General features: G+C 41.8%; 1 protein-coding gene across 1 annotated transcript in view; it reads left to right on the top strand.

Annotated features, from left to right (window-relative positions):
* The first annotated feature begins 11,610 nt into the window (after positions 1–11,610).
* Positions 11,611–22,771, top strand: part of EIF3A (eukaryotic translation initiation factor 3 subunit A) — a 37,580-nt gene continuing 26,419 nt past the window's right edge. Inside the window, exons 1-5 of the mRNA XM_032423204.1 lie at positions 11,611–12,851; positions 19,697–19,887; positions 20,052–20,188; positions 20,578–20,741; positions 22,464–22,663. Coding sequence (XP_032279095.1) covers positions 12,803–12,851; positions 19,697–19,887; positions 20,052–20,188; positions 20,578–20,741; positions 22,464–22,663 — 741 coding nt within the window. The 5' untranslated portion in view covers positions 11,611–12,802. The remainder of the gene's footprint in view (positions 12,852–19,696; positions 19,888–20,051; positions 20,189–20,577; positions 20,742–22,463; positions 22,664–22,771) is intronic.

Here is a 22,771-nt window from a genome sequence, read left to right as displayed (position 1 = left end):
TGCTTCTCCCTCTGCTTGCCTCTCCCTCTGCTTGTGCTCTTGCTCTCTCTCTGACAAATAAATAAATAAAATCTTAAAAAAAAAAAAATCTTTTTTTTATTTTATATTTTTTAAAGTAATCTCTACACCCAATGTGGGACTCAAACTCACAACCCTGAAATCACGAGTGGCACGCTCCACTGACTAAGCCAGCCACGCACCCCTCAAGAAGAATCTTTATGTTAATATTACAGATAAAGGGGTCCCCAAGACCACTCCCAGATCCAATGATTTCTTGGGGGGACACACAGGATTCAGTACATAGCTGTGCTCATGGCTAGGCTTTATCAGTAAAGGGAAAAGGCACACGGGGTGATATCCAAAGGAAAGTAAGGCCAAGCTTCCAAGAGTCCTCTCTGTAGAGTCACACAGGACACGTTTCATTCCTCCAGCAACAAGTTATGACAACGCAAGTGAAATATTATTGATGAGGGAAGCTCGTTAGAGACAGGTTTTTTTTTTTTTTTTTTTTAAAGATTTTATTTATTTATTTGAGAGAGAGAATGAGATAGAGAGAGAGCATGAGAAGGGGGAGGGTCAGAGGGAGAAGCAGACTCCCCGCCGAGCAGGGAGTCCGATGCGGGACTCGATCCCGGGACTCCAGGATCATGACCTGAGCCGAAGGCAGTCGCTTAACCGACTGAGCCACCCAGGCGCCCTAGAGACAGGTTTTTATTGGGGGCAGTCATGTGGCACCTTCGGCCTGGCACGTACACAAATTCCAGTCTCTCAGAAGGAAACAGGTATTCAGCATGAACCCCATTGTTTGTGCAAGTAGTCTAGATAGTCACTCTGCTCAGTTCCAAGAATGGTGGGAGTACTCCTGAAATCCAAGTTCACAAATAACAGCCAAGGACCTACCTTATCAGTAGGCTCTTCTAATGATAGCTGGCCGGGGCCTGCTACGTCTTATTTGCACAGCCTGCTTGTTCTTTGCTCCCCAGGAAGAGTAAGCAAATATTGGCACTGATATGGATTTGGAAAACTGTCTGGGCGTGTGGATAAGGGACCTCAACATCTTCTACAGATGTTCTAATTCCCAGGTCCCTGTGAGTCCTGGCTCTTCTTTTCATCATTTTTCCTTAATCGTATTTAATCAAAGATTAGGCACTGTCAGCCAAGAGAGCATTGGGATGTCAGCTCTTTTAAGAGATTCTAGGCTTGCTTGGGGCCCAAGAAGTCACCTCTGAAAGGGGCTTTAGTCAAATGCCTTGACACTCTGTCTTGATGGTTAACTGGCTTCCTGTCTGGGTGAGCTTTCCAGAACATTCCCAAGGGAAAGTCATCCTTCCTGTGTTCTCCACAGTATGAGGGTGCTAATATTGGAACCTGAGTAGATCCCAGGCCCCAAGAAGCCCAGCTTTCAAGCTGTGTTGTATTAAAAGAAACAGATCAGTAAGATAATGTAATTGAGATAAATTCTGATCTGTATTGGCATTTTTCAAAGAGTATGAAAGATGATAGAATTCATTACCTACAGTGATATGTCTTAAAATCCCTTTCCCCTCATATTTTATAAATAGACATTTTATTTTTCTTTAATCATTTTTAATTTTTCAAATCTTTGGATGCCAAAATCTGGGAAAAATATAGTTTTAGATTTACAGAAAAGTTGCAAAGATAGAACAGAGAGTTACCACATACCCCCAATCAGTTTCTTCTTTTAGTAACATCTTACATCAGTATGATACATTTGTCACAACTAATGAACCAATACTGATACACTAGTAACTAAAGTCCATGTTTTTTCCTAAGGTCCTTGTTCTGTTCCAGGATCCTATTTAGGATAACATTATATTTAGTCAAAATGTTTCCTTAGGCTCCTCTTGGCTGTGACGGTTTCTCAGACTTTCCTTGTTTTTGATGACCTTGACAGTTTTGAAGAGTTCTGGCCAGGACTTTTATAAACCATCCTTCAATTAGGATTTGTCTGATGTTTTTCCAATGGGTCCTGTGTTTTGGGGAGGAAGACCATAGAAGTGCCCCTGTCGTCATATCGGATCAAGGGTACATTGAGGTGTTAACCTTGATCACCTGGCTGAGGCAGTGTTTGTCGGGTTTCTCTCCTGTAAAGTTACTCTTTCCCCCTTTCTTTTTCTTTTTTTTCTTTATTTTATTTTTTAAAGATTTTATTTATTTATTTGACAGACAGAGAGCACAAGCAGGGAGAATGGCAGGCAGAGGGAGAGGGAGAAGCAGGCTCCCCGCTGAGCAGGGAGCCCGACATGGGGCTCGATCCCAGGACCCCCGGGATCATGACCTGAGCCAAAGGCAGTCACTTAACCAACTGAGCCACCCAGGCGCCCTCTTTTCCTTTTTTTTTTTTAAGGATTTTATTTATTTGAGAGAGAGAGAGAACACGAGTGGGGGGTGGGGGGTTGTAGAGGGACAAGCAGACTCCCCGCTGAGCACAGAACCCAACATGGGACTCCATCCCAGGACCCTGAGATCATGACCTGAGCAGAATGCAGATGCTTAACCAACTGAGCCACCCAGGCACCCCTCTTTCCCCCTTTCTTTTTTTTTTTTTTAACATTTTATTTATTTGACAGAGAGATAGAGCACAAGTAGGCAGAGTGGCAGGCAGTGGGAGAGGGAGAAGTAGGCTCTCCTCTGAGAAGGGAGCCCGACATGGGGCTCGATCCTAGGACCCTGGGATCGTGACCTGAGCCGAAGGCAGACACTCAAATGACTGAGCCATCCAGGCGCCCCTCTTTCCCCTTTTCTATGCTGTCCGCTTTGGAGAGAAGTCACTACACCCAGCCCACACTTAAGGAGTGGGTCATTAAGCTCCACCTCCTCCAAGGCAAAGCATCTACGTAAACTATTTGAATTCTTCTCCCTGGGAAATTTGTGTATTCTCTCCCATTTATTTCCTTATTCAATTGTGCATATCGGTGTGGACTCCTTCCATGTTTTTGTGAACCATTGCTCCCATTCATCGGCATAGGTTCTGAAATCTCTCCCTGCTCCTCTCACAAATAGCTCTTCCTGTTGTCATCTCCTCTCTTTCCTTTTCTTCCCCATGAGCTTCCCCATCCCTCTATTCTCTCTCTCTCATCTCAGCCCTCCCCTACTCGAATCTCCTACCCGAGTTCAGCTGTCCTCCCAACTGATTACCTTATGTACCTAAGAAAGAATAGGTGGAGAAAAGGGGGAGAGCAAGGGGCAAATGCCCACTAGTCAGTGGACTACTATAGTAGTTGAGGGGACAGGAAGAGGCTGTGAATATTTCATAAACTGATTACTTGGTCTCTCTTATATGCACATATGTGAAAATGATTTCTAGAGAGCTTGTGTCGGGGACTGTGTGAGGAGCACGACAGGTAGTATCTCCTTCAAACCTCGAACAACTCATCATGCCTATTTCACAGATGAGAAAATGGAGGCTCGGTGAGATTACTTGCCCAATATCCTAGTGCTAATAAATGGCAAAGCTGGGGTTTGGAGCCATCTGGCTCCAAATGTGACATGCTTATGGGCTGAACTGAGATGCATTTATAATCCTAAATTCCCTAGGAAATGAAACTTACCCCCTAGTTCTAAAAACACTAGTGTGGAGTACCATAACACGTGTTTGGGGTCTCAGATTCCTCCTGTAAGGGCTTTTGCTTAACAGTCTTGATTTGTACAGTTAAACCTTATACGGTCTTGCCCTTTCCTTCTACTGAGCTGTACCTTTGTTCTCTTTCATGCAAAGTCACTTTAGAATTTTAGACTCCATTCGTGTTTCATTCTTCTTTCTCTAGAAATTAATATGGGGAAAACTGTCTCTGTATTAGTTTTCTATTGCTGTGTAACGAATTAGTACAAACTTAGTGGCTTAAAACAACACCCATTTATCAGCTCACAGCTCTATAGACCGGAAGTCCAAGCATGGCATGACTGGGTCTCTGCTCAGGCTGTTGCCAGGCTAAAGTCTGGGTGATGGCAAGGCTGCGTTCCTTCCTGGAGGCTCTGCAGAAGAATTTCCCTCTAAAATCATCCAAGTTGTTGATGGAATTCAGCTCCTTGCGGTTGTGGACTGATGCCGCTGTGCACTAGCTGGGTTTTGGCCCGGGGCTGCCCTCAGCTACTAGAGGTTGCCCGCAGTTCTTTGCTGCGCATCTCCTTCCATTTATCCTCTCATGCTTTGAATCTCTTACTTCCTCTGCCTCAGACTTCTAGACCTGGATTTGTAGGGCTCATGTGACTGGTTAGACCCACCCAGATGAAATCTCTTCTTTTTTTTTTTTTAAAGATTTTATTTATTTGACAGAGAGAAACACAGCGAGAGAGGGAACACAAGCAGGGGGAGGGGGAGAGGGAGAAGCAGGCTTCCCGCGGAGCAGGGAGCCCGATGCGGGGCTCGATCCCAGGACCCTAGGATCATGACCTGAGCCGAAGGCAGACGCTTAACGACTGAGCCACCCAGGCGCCCCCCAGATGAAATCTCTTCTTAAAGTCAACTATGATACATAACATAACCTAATCACAGAAGTAACACCCCTTCATGTTTACAGTCTCAGGTATTATACAGGGCATGTACATCAGGGAGGGGAAATCTTGCGGACATCTTAGAATTCTGCTGACCACAGTCTCCATTCCTTTATTTATTCACACATCACGTATTTACAGAGCACTTGATCCATGCCCAGCATAGTTCCAGGAGTTGGAGCTACAGTGGTGAACACGACAAACTTGGTTCCTTAAAGCTTACCATCTAGCATGGTGAGACAGGGGGGAAACCAAGGAAACAATGAAAACTATCCACTAGTGATAAATGCTCTGCTGAGAGTTAAAATAGGGTAGTCTCAAGCTTTAGACTGCATGGTCAGGAAGAGGCTCTCCAAGGAGGTGCCATTTTTAGTTGCTTCATGAGAAGATAATACAATGAAAAGGTCCATGTGATGGTCTAATATCCACAAGCCCAAGATGAAAGCCCACACCCTGTGGTTCCAGGGTTCCTTCTAATCATGTTTCACACATTTAACAGAGAAGCTTATTTTCAAACCACACCCTAAACCACTCTGCACGGTGTCTTACTCATTCTACTCTTGGCCCTAGATGGTTTGTGTAGCTTTGAGCAGGGTCTCCTAAATTCCTAAGCAGGATCTAGGCTGTGTGGCACGACAATGGTATGTGTGACTATGTACACCAATTCCCACAAACATGCTTCTCTTCTTCCCCTCAGACTTCTCCTGGAGTCTGGCAGAATATTAATGGGTGAAGACTCTGCATGTAAGATGCATTTCTCCCAATAAATGACAAATGTTGCCAGGACACATTCCTGCTAAAAATATATTCCACTGAATCTGCATTCCAATTCCCTGCTTTAAATTTGCACAACCTAGGGGCGCCTGGGTGGCTCAGTCGGTTAAGTGTCTGCCTTAGGCTCAGGTCATGATCTCAGGGTCCTGGGATCCAGCCCCACATTGGGCTCCCTGCTCAGCTGGGAGTTTGCTTCTCCCTCTCCCTCTGCCACTGCCCCCCTACTTGTGCTCTCTCTCTCTCTCAAATAAATAAATAAAATCTTAAAAAAATAAATAAATGTGCACAACCTAGAGGTTCAGTGAGAACTGCCTGACCCAGGCACAGTGCACCCCACATCTGCTCTTGGTACACTACTGTTGAAAAGATTTCCAACCCTCATTGGGCACTTTCATGGTTAAGATGCAAGAGTATGAGGTTTTGGACCTTGTTTATCATCAGGCAATTGGAACCATCAAGGTGTTCTGAAATATACACTGAACAAATACTTCCTGGGTGTTGACCACGTGCCAGGCACTGTCTATACACAAAGATGAAATGTCCCAGTCAGTACCTTCAAGGGACTTCCAGTGTCATGGAGGAGACTAACATGCAGATGGACAATTATAATACAGGAGGCTTGCTTTAATCAATGAAGTCATTTTTTCAACTAATATTATCGAGGGGGCGCCTGGGTGGCTCAGTGGGTTAAAGAGCTGCCTTCAGCTCAGGTCATGATCTTAGGTTCCTGAGATCAAGCCCCATATCAGGCACCCTGCTCAGTGGGGAGTCTGCTTCTCCCTCTCCCTCTGCTTCTCCCTCTCCCTCTGCTGCTCCTCCTGCTTGTGCTCTCTCACTCATGCTCTCTCTCTCTCTCTCTCAAATAAATGAATAAAATCTTAGAAAAAAAAAACAAACAAATAGGGGCGCCTGGGTGGCTCAGTCGTTAAGCGTCTGCCTTCGGCTCAGGTCATGATCCCAGGGTCCTGGGATCAAGCGGCATCAGGCTCCCTGCTCAGCGGGAAGCCTGCTTCTCCCTCTCCTACTCCCCCTGCTTGTGTTCCCTCTCTCACTGTCTTTCTCTCTGTCAAATAAATAAATAAATAAAATCTTAAAAAAAAAAAACCCAAATATTTATTGAGTGCTTACTCTGTGCCAGGCACTGTTATAGATGCTAGACATACAGCAGCTGAACAAAACTGACGTCAATCCTTGCCTTCATCAATCTTATATTCTAGAAGGGTAGATCATGAAATATATCAATGAGATGGTGATAACTAAATAAATGCTGTAGAGGAAAATAAAGAAAAGGGTCCTTGGAAGTATGGGAGGAAGGGAAGTTATTATTACTTTAAAGAGGTAAGGGAAGACAGCCCTGAAAAGGTGACATGGCATGGCATAGGAGGGAGGCGGAGGGGAAGGAGTAGTGTAGGATCTTGTGGGCCATTGTAAGGACTTTGACTTTGACTGATGAGCTGGGCAGCCATAAAAGGATCTTGATCAGGGGACTAATATGATCATCTCCCTTTTGTTTTAAAAGATCCCCCTGCTTGCTATGGTGGAGAGTAAGAAGAAGGGGGCCAAGGGGAAATAGAAAGACAAGTGAACAGGTTATCACGTATTCTGGGTGAGACACGATGGTGTCTTAGACCAGAGTGATAGCTGTGGAGGTGGTAGAAATGGGATTGGCTGATGGATTGATTGGAAGCAGGGCTGTGGCAGAAAAAGTAGAGTCAAGGATGTCTCCAATATTTTTGGTTTGAGCAACTGGAAGAAGGGGGTTGCCATTATTTACACGGGGAAGATATGGGAGGAGCAGGTGGGAGGCCAGAGAGACCAGGAGTCTGGTTTGGGGCAGGTTGGGTGTATATTGTATGTCAAGCACTTAATGGATGTGTCAGTTAGGCATGGGGGTGTAAGCCTGGCTTTCAGGAGAGAGGTAGAGCCCTGGTGATGTAATTTTGTAACTTCTAAGCACACAGATGATGTCTAAAGTGATGAGCTAGAACCAAGAGATGGATGCAGTTAGAGGAGGGGAGAAGTCCAGGGGCTGAGCCCTGGGGCTTTTCAACCTTAGAGGTCAGAGAGATGAGGAGCTGTCAGAGAGGCAGGAGGAAAATCAGGAAAAGGGGATCTTGGAAGCCAAGCGAAGAAAGTGTTTCAGGGAGGCTGGAGTGAACAGCCTGCTGCGTGAAAGGAGATGGAATCCAGAGCACTGGTACAAAAGGCTGGCTTTAGACAGGAGCGCTGAAGGGTGACAGGAGGGAAGCAGAGTGTCGAGGACAGGAGCAGGTGGGTGGGTAGATGGCAGAGTGCAGAGGCAGGTTTTCTTCTGACTGTTGCACTATTTGCAGTGCTACAGAAAATGAGGCCATCAGCCGAGAGAAGAGGATTGGAGAGAGGAAAAAGTATGACCCAGTCATCTGGGAGGAGGGGGACATAGCCTAGAGAAGTGTCGTAGGATGGCTGAACAGCAGCATGGTGCTTGTTGAGGCTCGTGGTCATGAATTTAAAGTGGGACTTGTCGACATGGTTGTATTATTTTTCCCCAGTCATACTGGGCTGCAGGTGACGAGCAGAAGGATTCTTGGATTGGCCAGGGTTGGGGTCAAATAAAGGGAAAGCTGAGCAAGGAAAGAACTAAATGATGGAATCTAAGCTGGGTGCAGGGGAAACAGAGGACATGAGGGATGGGGAGCGGTGTGAGAAGGAAGTAGGATTGATGAACGGGTTGCAGGTTCGTCAGGCAGCAGGATTGTTGGGAGTTGTGGTGCACAGGAATGAATGAGAATGTGAGATACTTGAAATCAAGATCTGGAAACTGAGAGAGCTGGTATGACAAGGTGCAGTGTAGGGGTCAGCAAACAGGGCCGAGGGGCCAAAGTTGGCCCATTGCCTGTGTTTACACAGTCTTGAGCTAAGAACAATCTTTACTATTTTTTAATCTTTACATTTAAAAAATTTATTTTTAATTCCAGTATAGTTTACATATAGTATTACATTAGTTTCAGGTGTACAATAGAGTGATTCACCAATTCAGTATATTGCTCAGTGCTCATCAAGATAGTTTTTACATTTTTAAAAAAGATTTTATTTATTCATTTGAGAGAGAGACCACAAGTGGGGTGGGGGTGGGGGGGCGGGCAGAGGGAGAGGGAGAAGCAGACTCTCCGCCGAGCAAGGAGTCTGATGCAGGGCTTGATCTCGGGACCGTGAGATCATGACCTGAACCGAAGGCAGACATTTAACTGACTGAGCCACCCAGGTGCCCTAGTTTTTACATTTTTAAATGTAATATACACACATACATACAAGGACAATTACTCTTTCAGCAAGAACAGTTGCTCCAAGAATGGAAGATACGGCCTCCTGGCCTGCAAAGCCTATAATATTTACCATCTAGTCCTTTACAAAAGAAGTTTGCTGACTCTTAGTCTAGACTCTAGGGTATCACCATGTGTGTGAGTGAGTGAGGTAAGGCAGAGGACACAACTGTGAAGGCCAGGTGGCCAGGATATTGGCAGGATCATCCACACGGGTATAGAAACCATAATTATGACAGTAGTGTTGGAGAGTGACAGAAGTTAGAAGTAAGAGTCAAGGAATGAGGGGTTGTGACCTGGGATCTGCAATACCTATAGAGGACTGTCACCGAGAGGAATCACATGTGGTCTAGTCTGATAGCATGTAGTTCAATATTTACAGTTCAAGGGAGGAGAGAGAATGCTCTAGAAGTAGCTAGGGGGAAGAGCTAGTCTGTCACTGACCCACCTCTAGGCACCAGTGGTTTGAAGGAGGACTAGAGCCACCCCATGACACAGCTGCAGGGGCAGCAGAGTGCCCAGAGATCGCCTGGGTGCCCGAGTTAATGGTGGCCTGAGCAAAGAGCACAAGAGAAAGGACAGGTAAGTCAGTCCCCCACTGGCTGAAAAGCTCTGCAGAGGAAGCCTTTGAGCTGAGGCTTAAAGTATTGGTAGGGGTTGGTCAGGTAACAATGGGTGGGATAGGAAGAAGAGAAGGGATATACAGGTGTAGGAAAGCATGATTTATTTGAACACTGACCTCAGAAAGTCACAAATGAACTTCGATACAGCTGGACATTCAAAATCAGTGCAATTAGGAGCTTTGAATGAAGAGTATTATTATTTCTTCTTCAGTATTTGCATGCTGGGGCTTAAGTAGATTGAGAGCCCCATGTAGATAGGTAGATGCTCTATAAATGAAAGAAGACACACATTGAACTTTCACACTTGTTACTTCCCCACAGGTAGAGTAGGAACTGTTTTATATAAATCTTTATATGGAGATTCATTCATTCATCTCTCCAGCATTTTTTGAGAGTATCTCATCTGCCAGGCATTGGGGATATAGTGTGAATAACACAAAAGCTTCCACTCTCTGAGCTTATAGTCTGCAAGTAATTACATTGACGTATGATCAGTGCTAAGACGGGATGATATTGGTGCTCCTTGCCTTGGCATCTAAACTAATCTGGGGGCTAGGGAAGAATCCTGGAGGAAGTGACAATTAATGTGGAGAAATAGGTTGTTGTTAGAACAAGGAATGGGTGGTGGTGGTAAATGTCCCAAGGGAGGTGATGGCACTCATTGGGTTGGAGGTGGGAGAAAGGGCTGTTTAAGGCACTGAAAGATAGAGTGTGGTGAGAGATGGACCTGGAAAGACGATGGGGGCCTGGACCGGAGTGCTGTCTCCATCTTCAAGAAGCTTCTGGCAAGTGTTCGAAGTCTTTCTTCTCTCTAGGCTGCCAAGTCCAAGAAGGCAGGAACCAAGTCTGTCCTGTTCACTGCCTTGCACCTACCTATCAGGCGCTTACTTCTCATACCTGGCACATGGTAGGTACTCAATAATGGTTTGTTGAAGGAATGTGTAATTGTGAACTGTAGTCTAACTCTCTGAAACTGTTAGTTTCAGTGTAAATACCTTCATTCCAGCATTCTTGTAAACAAAATGATGAATGTGAAAGCATTTTGTAAACTATAAAACATGATACTTGATTTAAAGCTATATTATGTTGCAAATATGTATAATGTAGTACTTCTTTTGTGCCACTAAGAACTGTTTGTTTTTTTTTTTTGAGAATCTTATTAGCTTTATTCAAAACCTCCAAACATTGTATTAGAGAAATTATCCAGTTATATATAGTATAAAAGTAGCTTGATTGGGGAAAAAACCTTCACCAGCCTGATCACTTCCTTTTAACACTTCCTAAAGTGGCTTCTAGCATATTCAGGTTGCTTGTTTTCTATGAAGTGAGCATTAATCAACAACAAGTAATTATGCTTTTCTCCTGGTTCAGAATAGATCCTATCTTGCTCCTCGTTGTGTACTCACTCTCTTCACCAGCGAAACATCAACTCCTTGAAAACAAGCAACTTGCATTTTTACCAGCATTATGGCTATTAGCTGGTACTTAATACCTATTGGCTGAATTTTTTAAAATTTATTTTTAAAAAGATTTTATTTATTTGTCAGAGAGAGAGAGAGAGAGAGAGCGCACAAGCAGGGGGAGTGGCAGGCAGAGGGAGAAGCAGCCACCCCCCACCGAGGAGGGACTCCATCCCAGGACCCTGGGATCATTACCTGAGCTGAAGGCAGATGCTTAACCAACCGAGCCACCCAGGCATTCCATCCTATTGGCTGAATTTAATAAAATTTATTCTGGAAGTTGAGACTATTCACAAATACAGTACTAGACGCTAATTGTACCTAATGCACTTAAATGATCATTGGCTATTATATTACCAAATGCTTCATCTACTTTAACTTGAGAGAAAAGAATGAGGATGCAGAAATACTGAATTTCATTTTTTGCTCCAAATTTTCTAGTGTTTGTTTTGTTTTAGGTCTACCACATAATGAGTAATAATCAATGAGATTATTTTACCATCTCCTTCGAGATATGATAACGAAAAGGTAAGAATGTTGGAAAGCTTTTTCTGACACTTAGGTCGTTTCCTTTTATTTTATTCTGTTACATTTCTCTATGGCCTACTAATAGTTTTCTATCTACAGCATTTAAAAGCTATATTTGCTCTTATGTTTAGCTCTTTAATTTTGACTTAATTATTATATACACAAACGAGTCTCTTGATCCTGCCTCATAAAACAGTTCCTATAGCTTCTTAGTACTTGTTGCTCAACTCTGTCTGGCTCTTAATTTTGGGAGAGTGAGTTTAGACATTTAGAGTGGCCCAAGCATTTTGAAGGAAGAACTCTCTGAAGTTAATTTTTAAATAACCTTTTTTAGACTCTGTGATGTATCTTTTATCTTGTCTGCATTTCCCACGTTTTCTTTCTTTATAGTGATAAATTTAAATAGAAAAACCTCTTTGCTGAGGCAGAAAGAATGAGGGGGAAAATGCTTTTCGAGTGTATGTACTGTGGATTCCTTGCGCCCGGATACAGTACTGTCATTCATTCGAATATCCCATCCATTATTACAAAATGTGTAATAAATTTGCAACAATTTATTCCACTGCTGCTTTCTGAATTTTTCTTCTGAACTCATCTTAATTTCATACCTAGGATTTGAGTAATTAGATTCAGTTTAAATGGCTTTCAAGTTCTAGGTGTACGTTAGTGATCGAACATTAAAATTGTAAATCAATAATAAAAGACTGTAGCAAGCGGCCTGAGAAATTGATTTCCCCCCCAACACTCATTTTTCTTATGTTTCTTTGTGATGTGTGCTGAATGTTAAGGTTACAACACTCCCACTATCTTCAAACATTATGCAAAGTCTATTTTGCTGCAGAACTTCCTGCCCTCTTGTCAGATTACTGTCTCCAGTCTGTCCTCAAAACTCACCCTCTTTGAGGGCTCCCATTCCCCAATCTTTGTGTCAGCAACTTTTTAATTTTACCGATATGAAATAAGCTTGCTAATTTATTTATTGCGTCCCTCCTCCCCCTGCTAGTCCGTCAAGGGACGGGTCACTACTATTAACCAGTGGTGAGCAGCGCTGGCCAGCGACAGCTGCTCAATGCATTTCCGATAAACGGATATATACGGCATTTTCATTCAGCGGAGACGGATCATTCCCTAGGCGGATGGGACCTGACTGTAACTTTGCATGACTCCGCACAAAGCAGGTCCAAAGTCTGTGCAGACGCCTTCTTTCTCGCCAGGCAGAGACTCTGACCCAAGTATCACCTTTCCCACCTCGATTCTCGCTCAAGGAGAGTGGGGCCTCAGAACCTTCTCCCATACGTTTCCCCGAGGAGGCCGGAGGAGACACCGGGGCGTACGAAGGGCGCCGCCACGTCAGCCGGCGCGCGCGACGGCAGCGCGCCTGCGCGCGGAAGACCGTTTCCCCCTACATCCGGGGCCTGGGCGGCGGCGGCGCCGCCGTGCGGGGGTCACGTGGCTCTTTCCTTTCCGTCTCTGGCCGGCTGGGCGCGGGCGACTGCAGGCGAGGCGCGTGGAATCTCGCGCTGGTTCCCCTTCGTCTCCTCTCCCGGCCCGGGCCACTAAGGAGTTCGCTGACGCCGGGTGAGCTGAGCCTGCCGCCAAGATGCCGGCCTATTTCCAGAGGCCGGAAAATGCCCTCAAGCGCGCCAACGGTGAGTAGGGTAGGGGATCGGGGCGCGCCGGGCTGGGTCGGCCCGAGGCCTCTGAGGTCGAGGGGCCCGGGCCTGCTTCTCGCTGCTGCGCTGCCTGGCTGCGGCCGGAGAGGTGGTCGATGCGACCTGCCCGCCGCCGTCCGGGCCCGTGGGTGGGCATGGTTTCCCTTCTCGCTCCAACCGACCGGGGCGGGTGGGAGGTGCGGAGCCGGGAACCGTCGCTCTGGGGGCCCTTCCTTCCCCCCGCCGCCTCCTGGTGCGTCTCGGGGGCCGCCGTCCCGGAGACAGGTTTCCAGGGCCCGAGTTCCTTACCCGCCTTGTTCGCCTCCGCCCGGCGCCCCAGGCCGCCGGGCTCCCGGCTGCTTAGGCCCCGCGCCCCCAGCCGCCATCTGGGAGTGCCGGGGAGGAAGAAACATGGCTCCCTCCCGGGGACAATGCACGCGAGAACCTCGACTCCACCTCCTGCCGGCGCCGGGAGCCGGGCAGTCCCACCTCGGGCCCTCCGGCAGCCACCTCCGCCCCCCAAATCCAGCGCCGGGCTTTGCTGGGTCAGGGTCCACTTATCCCTTTCCCGTCACTGTAACTCTGCTTCGGAGACTCTGACCCATTTAACCTGTTACCTGTTTTTTTCTGGCATTGATTATTGGCCTTTTCCAAATCACATGAAGTTGGAACAGAGTTAATACTGTAAGAGAGGGACTTCAAGTTCTCGCTTAAAGATAACGAAATTGAGGCCTAGAGAGAATGTTTTCACCCAAGGTCACTCTGGGAGTTAGTTGTTGAGCTAGGAGACTAGAACCAAGGTCTCTAGACTTTCCGATTAGTCGTTTTTTCGCCACAGCGCTACTGCCTGCGATTTTTATTTCTAGGTGTACTTAAGCCACGGGCCCTTTCAGGAAAACTTGTGCGTGTCCTGGTCTATTCAAGAGGCATTTATTACGTTGCCATTATTGGGGTGCAATGTATTATGCATTGCTCTGGTTTTTAAAAACTTTATCGTTTAGAGTGGTTTTTTTTTTTTTAAAGATTTTATTTATTTATTTGAGAGAGAATAAGAGAGAGAGAGAGTACGAGAGGGGGGAGGGTCCGAGGGAGAAGCAGACTCCCCGCTGAGCAGGGAGCCCGAGACTCGATCCCGGGACTCCAGGATCATGACCTGAGCCGAAGGCAGTTGCTTAACCAGCTGAGCCACCCAGGCGCCCCTCGTTTAGAGTTTTTTAAGCCCAACAATTTCTAAGTGTGTAGGGCGTCCATAGCTCTTATTTTCACCCTTTCTCTACCCAAACAAGTTTTGGGTCTTATCCATGTTGTAGGTGGATATACCGTGTCTGTTACAGTTTTAGTTCATGGAGCTTATTTTGTTAGTTTGTGTGAAAATTTCTCTTGTGAAAAGGTCAATTTCAGTCAATACATAAAATTAATACTACTGATAACCTGTCAGGACTAAAGGTGTGTTTGTCACATGGTTGTTATTTTAAAAGTAACAATTTGGGGGTTGGTAAGAGTGGAATATGATCGTCCACATTCTTTGGAATATAGTACAGTAATTGTTTTAAAAATCGGGTTAAAACTACAACTTAGATCTGATGACTACTCATTTTAACCAGTGACCTAATGGTTAGAACAGGCAAGAATTAAGGATGTTAATTTATTTTTTTTTAAGATTTTATTTATTTATTTGACAGAGAGAGACACAGTGAGAGAGGGAACACAAGCAGGGGGAGTGGGAGAGGGAGAAGCAGGCTTCCTGCAGAGCGGGCAGCCGGATGCGGGGCTCGATCCGAGGACCCTGGGATCATGACCTGAGCCGAAGGCGGACGCTTAATGACTGAGCCACCTAGGCGCCCCTACTTTTTTTTTTTAAGATTTTATTTATTTAGGAGAGAAAGAGAGGGCGCCCACGAGCGGGGCCGGGGAGAGGATCAGAAGGAGAGGGAGGAGCAGACTCCCCCATGCCCCAGGGACACCCCCCCCCATCATGACCTGAGCTGAAGGCAGACATCCAACCACTGAGCCACCCAGGCGCCCAAGGGTGTTAATTTCTAGGAAAGAAAATAGATTGAAATGGAAATTTATCCCTACAAAATGAACTGCAGCAAAGTTAGAATTTTTTTCTTATGTTTAGAAACTTAGAATTATATTATGGTATACAAAATGACTGGGATTCAATTACTGTTCTAATTGCTATTGTAGATCTGTTTTACAGTCATTTACTTTACAGATAGGCGTTTTTTCCATGCTAATAGGCTGAAGCACTGTACTCTTGATGGCCTAAATACTACACATTTGATGTGTTCAGGCCTTGTTTGTTTCATCACTCCTCCCTTCTGAATCTTCATTTGAGCTTAGTATTTCAGTAATTTTTTTAAATTAGAAGGGTTTTCTGATGTGTAACAAATCTTAAATCTTTTTACATGTTTTCTAAGTTGAAATAGATTTGATTCATGAAGGCAAAGTTGGGGAAAGCATCTGAAATTAAAGTAGGCAAGATGAGCAAGGGGCACCTGGGGGGTACTTTAATTTTGTGTAGGTTTTTATAAGGCTGTACTGTCGTCCTTTTAAAATGTAGGTTGGGTGTTTCTGTAGTACAGGCCTTAGCTTTCAAGTAGTAATTTCTGTACCTTTGATCTTGTGAGTGAGAGCTGTCTGAAAGTGTTAAAGTGAGCAGAATGTGGATGGCACATGGCCCTGCTTACAAAACTTACAAAACTAGGATTATAAAAGCACATTTCATTCAATGGAGATAATCTCATTTTATGTAAATGTTTTATCTATAACATTTGTAGCCTCAAACACATTTAGAACTAATTCGTTTTATTATCTTAATAAAATGTGAATAAGTTTAGAGTAGTTCAGGTCATCTTAGCCTGTAATTCAGAACAATATTTTTGGAAATGATTATAGTAATCACTCAGGAAGATGAAAACTTGGCCCAGCATTTACAGGCAAGAAATTCATACACCAGAATCATTTGGGAAAAGCCCCTTTTCCAAATTATGTTGTCAGAAGTATGGAGTTAATTGCTCCTGATCTTGTAACATCCTTTTAATTTATAGTCTACCAGTGATTTATAAAGTTGTCATTAAACCCACAAATTGTGTAATATTGTAGCTTATCTACTTGGTCTGTTTGCACAGATAAACTAATATTATTAAAGGGCAGACCTAAACTTTTTCTTTTAGAGATAGTTTGTCATTGTGTCCAAAAGGTAAGTTCAGAATGCCTACCCTCCTAGTATTAGTTCATAATTCCAGATTTTAATCTTTATTTCAAGAATATCAATTTGGAAATGAGCATTTTTTAAAACATTGCAACAGAACCTTTAATGTGTGGTATTTCTTTCTAGCCTCAAAAACTTTCTTTTTCCTTATTAGATAAGTAATAGGAACTAAATTCTCCCAGTATGTAAATTAGGGTAAAGGCAGGAACTCACCCTAGTGGATTATCATGGTTTCTATTCCCATTCCATTTTTTTACTTTAAAAACATTCTTGCTTGGTACCCATGTCTGCTTTTTTTCTTGGTGATGGTGGAGGTGTCCTATAAAAAATTATTTTTTAGTGCATTTGCTTTGGTTTGTTTGAATCTCTTGTTTCAGAGTTTGAAAGTGGAATTTGGAATCATAAATCTTGATTGGCTGTTTAGGAATTGAAAATTAATTTTAGGGACGCCTGGGTGGCTCAGTCAGTTAAGCATCTGCCTTCGGCTCAGGTCATGGTCCCAGGGTCCTGGGATCGAGCCCTGCGTTGGGCTTCCTGCTCTGCAGGAAGCCTGCTTCTCCCTCTCCCACTCCCCCTTGCTTGTGTTCCTTCTCTCACTGTGTCTCTCCCTGTCAAATAAATAAATAAAATCTTAAAAAAAAGAAAGAAATCACACTCCCCTATTTAAAAATAAGAGATTGGGTAGGTGAATTATTTTTAGACAGTTTATTATTTTGTCATCACCATGCTGGGGCCAGTTCTCAACTTTAACTCTCTTTGTGCCTGTTCTATGTTACAAGCATTTTGACAATGTTTAAATAGGATAGTATAAGATTTAAATCCTCAACCTAAGACTGGGAATTGGGTGTAATAGATTGTTTTGGTGCTGCTGGTGTGCTATTTAATGTGAATGATAAATTTAACTAAAAACATTTACTTCCAAATTTTTGGCTGATTGAGGCCTTTCCTGTTAAATAGTTGTTAAAAACACCTAAGGTACTGTTGGATTTTAGAAAATAACTTTGTATATGTATGCTTCAGGAAGAAGATAGGTAGGTCCTCCCCTTAGAACAGGAAAGGCTTATTATTTTAACAAAGTATCTAGTTGTATTACATTTTTGTTTCCTCTTACAGAGTTTGTTTTGTTTTTTTGTAATAAAATGGACTCAAATGAAAATGGACTTTACCCCATATTGCCAGGATTAGTGTTGACATTGACTTGAATTATTGTAGAGAGGTTTGTTTTCACTTGCATCTGAAGAATATGATTTGATATAATGTGGGATGACATGGGGTATTGTGTAAAGATAGTTATTTCAGTATATTTTGTGATTTATCTGTTGCAAACTTGTTAATATACCAGAGTTGGAATATTGTTTGTAGTTTTCCTGGAGGAAAGAATGTTCAGAAGCAACATTCCTGAAAGATGTGATAGTGGGGAGAAGAAATAATAAAGAATTACTAAATCTGTAGATCTAGTAAAACTCCCAAATAAGGGACGTTTCTGCCTGTTGTTTGCCTAGCACAGTTGCATGGTTTATAATGTTGTATGGTGTTAACTCTTAAAAATAATTCTTTGTTAAAGATTTTTTTCTTAGGAGGAAAGCAATGATTTTTAACAATGGGAGTGTAGTGTTTTAAGACCTTTTTTTAAAATAGTGTAAACTAGTGTTTTGGTTCCCCAAATTATTTTTCAGATGTTCAGTGGAAAGATTTTTTGTGTGTGCAATTCAGCAGTTATTGAATTTTAAGTTGAACATAATCAGATGACTTAGGTTAGATAGCTCCCCTCCCCCATTTACTAAGTTTTGTGGAGAAGGAAAATAAAAGATGAGAAAAAATAGGATAAATTTTAACCTTTGTCAGAAATAATGTGATAGAGGAGTCTTTGCTTTTTTTATTTTATTTTATTTTATTTATTTATTTGACAGAGAGAGAGAGACAGCAAGAGAGGGAACACAAGCAGGGGGAGTGGGAGAGGGAGAAGCAGGCTTCCCGCAGAGCAGGGAGCCCGATGTGGGGCTCGATCCCAGGACCCTGGGATCATGACCTGAGCCGAAGGCAGACGCTTAACGACTGAGCCACCCAGGTGCCCTGGAGTCTTTGCTTTTGACTGAATTTCAAAATGAGCAGTATACATAAAACCTGAGATTGGAGCTGGATTTTGAAATAGTGCCACATGCAGAATGCCTTCAGGTTTAGGTGGTACTAAATTTGTAAGTGTATAATTTTTTTTTGCTATGCATTCTAAAATTTTTTGTCTTTGAAAATAAACTTTATTAAACTTTTTTTAATAAACTTAATTTTAGAAGGTCAAGATTTACAGAATTATTGCAAGTATAGTACAGAGTATTTTCATATAAACCAAACCTAATGATATCTTATATCATTTTGGTACATTTGTTACAAGTAATGAACCAATACTGATACATTGTTTTTTTTTTTTAAGATTTTATTTATTTGAGAGAGACAGAGAGAAAGAGCACTAGTGGGGAGGAGAAGGAGAAGCAGGCTCCGTGCTGAGCAAGATGATCAGGGCCCCGGGATCACGACCTGGGCCAAAGGCAGCAGCTTAACGGACTGAGCCACCCAGGCTCCCCAATACTGATACGTTGTTAATGAAAGTCCATACTTTTTCCAGATTTCCCTAGCTTTCCCTTATGTCCTTTTTTGAACTTCAGGATCCCATCTAGGATACCATATTACATTTAAGTGTCCTGTCTCCTTAGACACTTCCCCTTGTTATGACAGTTCCTTAGATTTTCCTTGTTGATAACCTTGACAAGTTTTGAGGAGTACTTGTCAAGTATTTTATGGAATGTCCCTCATTTGGGGTTTGTCTTAATATTTTTTTTTCATGTTTAGACTGGAAAAATAAGTGGAGAGATATTCCATAGATTGGAAGACTAAATATTGTTAAATTGTCAGTTCTTCCAAATTTGATCTATAGATTCAGTAAAATTTGAATGAAAATTCCAGTGAGCTAATTTGTAGATATTAAACTAATTCTGAGTTTATATGGAAAGGTAAAAGACTTAGTAAGCCAAATAATACTGAAGAACAAAGTTGAAGCACACTACTTGGTTTGAAGACTAAGTCTATAGTAATCAAGACAGTGAGGTATTAGCAGAAAACTAGATATATTGCAATAGAGGGTGATCAGAATAGAGAACCTAAAAGCAGACCCACATAAATAGTCAGTTGATCTTAAAGGGAACAGAGTCAATCTAATTGACTCTCTAATTGCCAATCTAATGATTTTTCTGCCTGGAGTCTTAGCATGAGCTAGTAAAAATTTGCTCAGCCAGATCACTGTGACTGAAGTTATACTTAACTTTACTGTGTTTGCTGGGGAGAGATTTTTTTTTTCCCTCATGATCTCAATTTCTGGAACTTAGAAGGACACATTTGGTACAGTGTAATTGAGTGAAATCCAGTTTTATCTGTAGACCATATTTTGAGATAGTACCAGTTTTTCATTGTTTTAACTCTTGATAGTTTTGGTATGGCTTTAGATGTCGAAAATAAATGTGATCTAAAAAGAGATGGTACTGAGTTCAGAAATTAAAATAACCAATTTAAGCAAGATTGAGATTTCTGTATAGTATACATAACGGATTTTAATTTTTCTGAATTATTTTTCCAGAATTTCTTGAGGTTGGAAAAAAGCAGCCTGCTTTGGATGTTCTTTATGATGTTATGAAAAGTAAGAAACACAGAACATGGCAAAAGATACACGAGCCAATTATGTTGAAATACTTGGAACTTTGCGTGGATCTTCGCAAGAGCCATTTGGCTAAAGAGGGATTATACCAGTATAAGAACATTTGTCAACAGGTATGAAAAGAGCTAGGTTTTATATTTTTAAAAAGTGCTTTTAGTAACTGTCAGATGAGTTTACTTTCCAGAGTTATAATATGCTTTATATCCTAAAATTTGCTCTTAAAATATTTTATGGTTTGTTGAAAAAGTGTTTTAAGGCGCTCTCTCTTTTTGGTTAGGTGAACATCAAATCTCTAGAGGATGTTGTTAGGGCATATTTGAAATTGGCAGAGGAAAAAACTGAAGCTGCTAAAGAAGAATCTCAGCAGATGGTCCTAGACATAGAAGATCTGGATAATATTCAAACTCCTGAGAGGTATGTAGGTTAAATTGCTGATATATTTTCCTCAGTTTTTCTTTACATGTGTCTCCATCATCCTCGTTTGAGGTGTAGATGTTCATTGGAAAGAATGCTTATCTTCGGAATTTTAAATGTATAGTAACAAAACCATACTATTCAAAATTGGTAAGAGTGGGAAATCTTCAGATAGGAGGCAGATACTGATTTAAATGGTTGTAATATGCATTGGGGATTCAAATATTTGAACGCGTGACAGCTTTACAGTGCATCCAAAGTTGTAGGAAGAATTCACACTTTTTTATACTGACCATTGTTGGTTTTGGTTTTTTAATCATATGGCAAAGTAGGAAATCATGTCTAAAATTGCTTTCAACTTTTTAAATGTTTTTTTTTTTTTTTTTAAGTGTTCTCCTAAGTGCTGTAAGTGGTGAAGACACTCAGGATCGTACTGACAGACTACTTTTAACTCCATGGGTTAAATTCCTTTGGGAATCATATAGACAGTGTTTGGACCTTCTTCGAAACAATTCCAGAGTAGAGCGTCTCTACCATGATATTGCCCAACAAGGTAAGATGAAAACTGGATTTGAAAAGTTGACTTTTAGGGAAAGATTTTGCAAAAGATGGACAAGTTTAACCTGTTTTTCTCCACAGTACTTATTTTATAGTTTTTAGCCTTATTGAAAGATGATTGGCATTCATTTAAATATTAAATAAGTAACTATAAGAAATTTGTTTTACTTGTTAGGGTAATTCTATATGAAATCCACTTCACGAATATCTGAAAGACAAAGTCATTTTGGGATTTTCCAGGTGACTAAAAACAAATGGAACTTTTTGCTTTCTGATAAACTTGAGTTCTTCTTTTGACTTCACTACTACATATTCTCAACCATGCCATGGGTTTATGAGGTCTTTTTAAGCTTTGGACTTCTAGGATTCCTTGAAAAATACATAGTTTTATTTTCTTAAACAGTATCACTGAATATAGAACTAAGTCATTTTGATGACTCAGGATCATCATAAAAAGTATCTGGTTGTTACACTGTATATACAATTGATGCTTGAACAACTTGGGGGGGCAGTTGTTAGAGGTGCTGACGGACACACCCCTTTGCTTCCACTCCTGCACAGTTGAAAATGCACCTATGAGTTGACTACCCAAAACCTTAACTACTAATAGCCTCTTGTTAACCAGAAGCCTTACTGGTAACATAAACAGTTGATTAACACATATTTTGTGTGTTATATGTGTTATATTACTGTATTCTTAGAACAGGTAAGCTAGAGAAAAGAAAGTGTTAAAATCATAAGGAAGAGAAAATTTACAGTACTGTATTGAAACAATCTATACGTTAGTGTACCTATGTAGTTCAAACCCTTGTTTAAGGATTAACTGTACTTTGAATCCTGAACCAAATGAAGTTCATTTTGTTAATCTTGTATCTTTTCCTTACTGTCACTTGCTGTTAATGCAGCTTTTTAACTATATATGAATGGAATATATGTGACTTGAGAGTGGCTTTTGGCTTTCTCTTACTTTGGCCTTAGTACAACTTTGTATTGCCATTCTTTTCAATATGCAGGACGATTGGCATTTGTTTATTCAAGTTGTGAGTGACTGTAAGAATATTTTACTAGGAGCGTTAGAACCTGTGTTCAGTTTTGCCTACATGGCTAGCATATGTGAATTTTCATTGAACACAAGTACACTTGGGGGTTTTGATAACTACTGATAATAAATGTTAACTTGAAGTTAAGCTGCATCCCTTTGTTTTGGGCCTGTTGAAATAGAAATCTCTTTTTTAAGAGCAAAGGAATTCTGAAACAATTGTTATATTGCATATATGACAGTAGAAAATTATTTTAATGACAGAGCAAGTAGTTAAAGCATACATCTATGTACACAGTTGAAATCAGGTTACCATAAGCCCACAGTTAGATAGCAAGGCTCTTTATATTTCAGGCTAGAATTTTTTGTTCTTTTAGGATTTGAAGTGGTAGGTGTTTGAAAGGGGAGTCCCTCCTACACCTTAATTTGAATAGTTTCCCGTTTGTAAACTCTCCTAGAACCCCAGCACCAAAATTCTAGTTCTGGGCCAGGACTATGTCCAAAAGATGGTCAGGACATATGATGAAGTGACCAAGGACTTACCATTTCTAAAGACTGATTATAAGTTTGGTAAATCTTGTTAAAATAACTGATTTTAATATTTGAAATAAGAGTAATTCAAATACTTAGTGATGGTGGAAAGTACCTAATATATCTTATAATTAATTACGCCTATAGCTTTCAAATTCTGCCTCCAGTACACTCGTAAGGCTGAATTCCGTAAGCTGTGTGACAATTTGAGAATGCACTTGTCACAAATTCAACGTCACCATAACCAGAGTACAGCAATCAATCTTAATAATCCAGAGAGCCAGTCCATGCATTTGGAAACCAGACTTGTTCAGTTGGACAGTGCTATCAGCATGGAATTATGGCAGGTATGTTGTGAACTATTTGCTGTCTTTTGTAGTCGTAATAACCCATATACTTTTTTATTTATTTATTTTTTGGTGAGTAAAGTGATAGAAGTTTATTAAGCAAGGATA

The sequence above is a fragment of the Phoca vitulina genome, unplaced genomic scaffold (genome assembly GCF_004348235.1).
Source record: "Phoca vitulina isolate PV1807 unplaced genomic scaffold, GSC_HSeal_1.0 scaffold28, whole genome shotgun sequence".
In the NCBI taxonomy this organism is placed as follows: Eukaryota; Metazoa; Chordata; class Mammalia; order Carnivora; family Phocidae; genus Phoca; species Phoca vitulina.
The sequence above is the reverse complement of the archived record's forward strand: the minus strand, read 5'-3'. Positions and strand labels throughout refer to the sequence as shown.